This window comes from Pterocles gutturalis, unplaced genomic scaffold, assembly GCF_000699245.1.
Source record: "Pterocles gutturalis isolate BGI_N339 unplaced genomic scaffold, ASM69924v1 scaffold31281, whole genome shotgun sequence".
NCBI lineage: Eukaryota > Metazoa > Chordata > Aves > Pterocliformes > Pteroclidae > Pterocles > Pterocles gutturalis.
Window position 1 is genome coordinate 12,651 of NW_010106454.1, and position 6,287 is coordinate 18,937.

Consider the following 6,287-nt stretch of genomic DNA (forward strand, 5'->3'; position numbering starts at 1 on the left):
TTTTCATCCTCTTTCATATATTCAGATTCTCATTTATGCTGCACATCTCCTCTAAGCTGTTTTTTTGAGTTTGAAATTAACTTGGCCTTTTAAAAAATCTAAATTTAGTATCTGGAGTACTTTCTACAGCAGATGATAAGACAGTACACATTTTGAAGCTATTCGAGAAGACTCATGATTTTATTTTCAGATCTGGCATTGATATGACCTGAGACAAATCATTTGACCTGTTCTTAGCTGCCAGGGCTGATGAGAACTGCAGTACCTCGTGCAGGGTTTATGAAGACTATTTGAACAACATTCAAAAAAGCTTTTTGTGATCCTTGTCCAAAAGATGTTTAAGAATGTAGATCTGTGTCATTATAGGAAATGTTATATCTGTATAACACAGTCACACAGCCAGAATCTTTCTTCTTCTGCTTTTTTTCCAGCAGGTCAGTTTCCCAGGCTCAGCCTCCACTTCCACCTTCGGCGAAATCGAGGAGTTTATATCATTCAGTCTTATGTTCCTTCTATCCTACTAGTGGCCATGTCGTGGGTGTCTTTCTGGATCAGTCAGTCAGCCGTGCCTGCCAGAGTGTCACTGGGTAAAACAGATACTTTGGGGAACTAACAGGAAGGGTATGCTGGGGTTGTAATTATGCTCTCTAATAATCCTCATTTTCCATGAAGGTGCATTTATGAATACTATGTTTACATTTGCAGAAGAGAAGGTCCTTTACATTATTTCCTTCATGCTTTAGTTTCTGTCGTGCTATCAGAGCGGCTGGCTCAGTACAGAACAGAAAATAACCATCTAGAGATGGTTAAAAGCAATGGTGAATGTGCGGCAGATGTGTGAAAGAATTGATTTGAAGGAACTGGGACAGCGACAAAAATATTCCTAGAGCTTGTGGATCTGTTTGCCTGAGAAGGGTTGCATGTCCAGATGAAAAAGTTTTTGAGGGTTAAGTCTTCTGGTTTTGTTTGTCCTGATCTAGAACAAAACCCAGGAGAGCATGTTCAAAGCTGCCTTAGTCATACAAACGCTCAGTTTCTTACAAGCTCCCTGGATGTGAAAATCGGAAGCCACACTATTAAAGGGCTTCTACTGTAAAAATATTCCTCAGCTTCAGATTAATTGATACATTTATTATGGTGTATACTATGAAACTAAATAAACTTTCTGACACTACACTGCAGGTATAACTACTGTTCTTACTATGACTACACTGATGGTCAGTGCCCGATCGTCACTTCCACGAGCATCCGCCATCAAGGCACTTGACGTTTACTTCTGGATTTGCTATGTGTTTGTCTTCGCTGCGCTGGTAGAATATGCATTTGCACATTTCAATGCTGACTACATGAAAAAGCAAAAGAACAAGATAAAGGCGAGAAGACAGAGCGCAGAGGTCAGTAAGCGTCACACTGTGAATAACCTTGCAAAAGCAATCATCCTGCATGATGACCTTTTTCTACTATGGAAACAAATTCTTCTACCCCTTTTGAAAATAAAAATAAAATTTCCAGGTTAATTCTTTTGGCACATTAATATGACAAGTACACTATCTCAATGGTGCCTCAGTAATTCAGAGCACGTAAAATTGTAACCAGAATTTAAACGTGGTGAAACAGTCTTTCAGCTGTCCTTCTGCCAAAATGAGTGATAAAAACCGTTCAGCACTGGTGGATCTCAGAGGAATCTCATCATGTCAGAATCACGGCAAGCTCGGATGAAGCACGCTACGCTGGCCCTATAAATTGCTATTATAGGTTCTCTTCTTTCCTTTGCAGATAAACGTGAAGAACGCCATTGTTCTGTTCTCCCTCTCCATTGCTGGTGTGAACCAGGAACTGGCCATTTCCAACAGGCAGCACCGCATTCCCAGGAGCCTGCCCGGATCGTATGGCACAATAGAAATAGAAACTGGAGAGACAAAACAGCGGCCAATACTGAAACTGGATAAAAAGACTGGTCTGAAGTCCCTCTTTAAGCCCATTGATGCTGATACCATCGACATTTATGCCAGAGCCGTGTTCCCAGCAGCCTTTGCAGCAGTCAATGTTATATACTGGGTTGCATACACAATGTAAAAAACCAAACAAAAACAAAGAAAATTCATGTGAAGAGCTACAAATTGAACAATATCTACAGACTAAAAAGCCCTTGTGGAAACTGTATTGATCCATCTCTTTTCAAAATATTTTCCAGTGAGCTTGAGACATTCTAAAGTCAAGAAAGTCCTGAGATCAATTCCTACTCAAAGCAGCAGTTTATTTCCAATCTGATGTGGCACAGTAATAACTGTACTCTGCCCAACAATCCCAGCTCCTTATTTCCTGTATTACCCTGAGACAATTTTTCATATGTACATATTTGCAGCAAAAGTTTAAATCTTAAATTACCATGGTTTTCCTCCACTTTAAGGGTTGATCAGTAACAAAGATTTGGCTTTTCACACACAGATCATTTCCTTTTTTGTAATGGAAGAGCTAATTCCTCACTTCTACATGAATGACTTTCTGCACTGGCCTTCTGTGGGATGGTCTAAGCTTAACAGTAGTGGTAAAGTTGGAGTTTTTAATCCTTAAAATCTCATGAACAAAGTAAAAGGGAATAGTGGGGAGCGGAGGCTTTTTCTTAAATTATTATTTGTCTTGGATAAAGTATTGAAAACATTTCAATGCTCTTAGACACAGCATGAAATAAAATATACTACATAGAATTCTACTGAATTGTTAATATTGTTAATTGTCTTACATTTCAGATCTGGGCTAATGAAAGTTTAAACACTTAGACACAGTAATGTTTATCAGTTTAATAGGACCAAAAATAGACAAAAGTGATTTAGAAACACAGGAAAAACTCAGGCTTTCTAGGTTGCATTGGGAAAAAATTTAAAGGTGCTTGATAATGAAGGAACTCAGGCTCCATTTTCGGGAAGCACTTTAGGATTTGTTCTGTTAATTTGCAGTGAGAGTCTACCATGTGTGCCTCTGAAAATATCATTTTGCATCTGTCCCTAAATAGCTGAGTGAAGTAAAAAAAAGTCATAAATGGTTTTAAGTTACTCAGTTGCTTTGGATATTTTTGCCATTTTTATTCAGAGGCTGACCTAATGTGTTAGGCCTCTCCACTTCATGATCTGACAGTGAAATTTGTGGGTATTCGTACACACTCCCTCATTCAGGGATAGATCCTCTCACCCAACTCATGCAAAATAACACTTGGTTCTGTAAATAATTCCGGTGAACTCAGCAAATGAATGCAGTATTCACGACAAATACGAGTTTCAAATTAATCTCTAAAAAACTCCACAGCAAATACATTGGGGTCTGGATTAAAGCAATTGAAATAGTGTTAGCGTAGGGAAACAATGTAAGAGGCTCACATCAAAAGGGAAATTTTTTGGAGGATTTTGTTGCCATGAAAGTGAGAGGTTGTTTCAAATATAGAGACTGACACAAAAGAAAACATGAAATGAGAGAGGGAGGGAATGAAGGAAGCAAAGCAAGTGGCTGAAAGCTGTGATGGAAGGGAGCGCGGGGAGGCGTGAGATGAAACAAGCTAAAAGATGTAGATAAGAGAAGAGTTGTGCTGGGCTTTGAAGATGGGGAATGTAGTGCCTGATGATTAATAGTTGCAATCGCAATCAGGATGAAACAAGCATTTGATCACAGTGGAGCGTGCGCTCATTCCTCCTGCCTTACTTATCTGTGACATACGGTTTGATCTCATATGACCAGGACTGAAAGAGAGAGCATTTTAACACAGATTTATAACTTAAAATAAGATTTGCTCAGTATCCCTGAACCAAGAGAATGCTCTGAAGAAAAAATAATTATCCTGACCTGAGCTATAATAGAAAATATGCTCCCATCATAAGTCAGGCTGAGGTTCACCTCGATCTTTAGTTTCTGTTATAATGGAAACTATCTGCCAACAGTGTGTTAGAGAGCGCCAACTGACATCAAGCTGTAATTGTTGCACAAAGTCTTCAGCAGACTGGCCCCGGACTGGGACACCCGGATTCTGCTCCAAGACCTTGCCGCTGACTTGTTGGACAATCTGAATTAAGTCATTTCATGGCATCATCTGCAACATTGTTACAATGATACTGCTTTCTTTCCTGTATCTTTGAGTTTTACAGAAGAAAAACCCTTCAGGAGAGACAGAAACTCTTATCCTCCCACTAGGTAAGTGCATCCAGCTAGTACTTACATGGTGCTATTTACCATAGTTTCTGAGACTCCCACATACTGAATTAAAGCAAAATATCAGTCAACTTTCACCTTACCCAGAAAGCTAATGAAATTCTGCATCTCCTTCAATGCACACAGGTAACCAGGCTTCTCTTTTTCTTTCTGCTTCTCCTCTTTCTATTTTATTTTTCTTGGTGTTTGTTTCTGATGTTGATGAAATGGTACATTACAGAAATACACCATTTGGTTTCTAAGTGCATTTTTATTCGTAATCACTTTCTCCCAAAGGAAGTTCAGCCCCTCCTGCTCTCTTCTGAATCATTCTTACTGTTTTATGCAATGATTAAGTGCAGAGTGGAATAAAACCAGCAGAAGCATGACTTTACCATGCCTTTTCCTTACCAACTTGTTGCTTTTTCCATCATCCTGGGTCAGGTCCTTGACATATCTTAATTTCTACCTCCCCTTTCACCTTAAAACAAAGCTTTTTCAGTTTACAGCACTTTTTGAACAGTACCACCGTAACAGTACTACACCCTCTAGAAAGGCCACAGTGCCTTATTCTTCTCTGTTACACTCACATAAATCAGAAATAATCTTTGTTTTATAATCAGTAGATTAACTACTGCTGTGAAAGCAGAGTCTAACCCTTTTGTATCCTGCTGGTTTGTATTCTGCTGCTTTACTACATTGCCTGTCAGGGTTAGTATCTACTGCTAAGAGTGAAATTATTGGCTAAATCCAGCTGAAGAAATATTTGCAGCAAATTCCTGTGTAGTGTAAATCATAAGAAAATAATCCGTTATTTTGGAAATAAAGTTACTAAAGAACAGAGAACAAAGCATTGACTTAGTCCCTCTAGTATGCGGTGGCTGGTTATTTAGGTAATTAACAAGAGGGTGGCTGCAGATATTATAAAGGCAGTGTCTGCTCTGATTACCTCAGCAGTAACAGTCTGTAACTGTGCACCTGACATAACTCCTCACACTGAAGCCAACTGAGTAATCACACGGGGTTATTGGACAAAATTAGTTCCTTCTCCATCTGGGAGACAGTCGTAGGCTGCTGACTTCTTCAAAAGATTTTTTTTCCTGTAGTTTGACTGCAGGTCTTCAAGGTGCACAGCTCAGTTGTGACTGATCGAAGTAAGAGGTGGCAGCAATCTTTTCCTCAAAAAAACCCAAAGCCAGAATGCTAGACTATTACAATGTTGTAGACAGAAGCACAAATAAAGGGAAAAAAAAATCTCAAAGCACTGCAGGCAGTCAGAAACGCGCACTGTGAGCATACATATGGCAATTGTGTCCATTCCAGGAAGGAGGCGGCTCGGAGGGGACAGCAGGTGTTCAGCTACTGCTACTGCACTTGCGTGAGCGGCACAAGGCAAAACACCTCCACCAAGAAGAGCAGGATTTTCTTAAATCTGTTTCCAGAGCCAGAAATAGAAAAGTCAGACGCCATTCAAACTCTTTTAAGGAGAAACTTCAGTATAGGAGTATGGTGTAACGATTGGAGTTTTGCATAAATTTGAATCTTCTGTACTTTTGGGCGTGCTTTACTCTTTCTTCTTCATTTAAAATCATCTTACTTAAAAATCATCAGACATTAATACTTCAGATGTAAGATGTCTTAGATGTCTACAGTGAATGCCCTGTTCAGCTCTAATTTCACGATGCCCTCAATAAGCAGAAATAAACTAAATGTGATGTCAGCTGAATGCTGACTTCAGATGGGTTGTGCTAGTGTCAAGGGGAGGGGGAAAAAACCCCCCAAACGTATATGACAGATCAGAAGGCACTTTTTCTGTGCTATACCTGAGAGCATTTGTATTCCTTTCAGCAATTTAAAGCACTGCTCTATGGACTGGTGTGTCTGTGAGAAAAAGAGTGGGATATGTGTTAATGTAATCATTCTAAATGTGAAGTGTTAATAAAATGTAGATATACAGAAATTGGAGCTTCTATAAATGGACAAAGTAGACATTCAAACTATTGAACTGGAAGATAAAATGCACTAGAAAGAACATCAGAATAACCTCAGAGATTTCATCCCATAATGAAATCCTGCCTATTCAGTGCCCAAGGGCTTGTAAAATCCTACTT

The 6,287-nt window shown here is 39.3% G+C and overlaps 1 protein-coding gene across 1 annotated transcript in view; it reads left to right on the top strand.

Annotated features, from left to right (window-relative positions):
* The window catches only part of GABRD (gamma-aminobutyric acid (GABA) A receptor, delta), a 15,136-nt gene extending 12,645 nt beyond the window's left edge, over positions 1-2,491 (top strand). The window contains exons 7-9 of the mRNA XM_010087791.1: positions 432-587; positions 1,183-1,394; positions 1,777-2,491. Of these exons, the coding sequence (XP_010086093.1) occupies positions 432-587; positions 1,183-1,394; positions 1,777-2,076 (668 nt within the window). The 3' untranslated portion in view covers positions 2,077-2,491. The remainder of the gene's footprint in view (positions 1-431; positions 588-1,182; positions 1,395-1,776) is intronic.
* Positions 2,492-6,287: the final 3,796 nt, after the last annotated feature.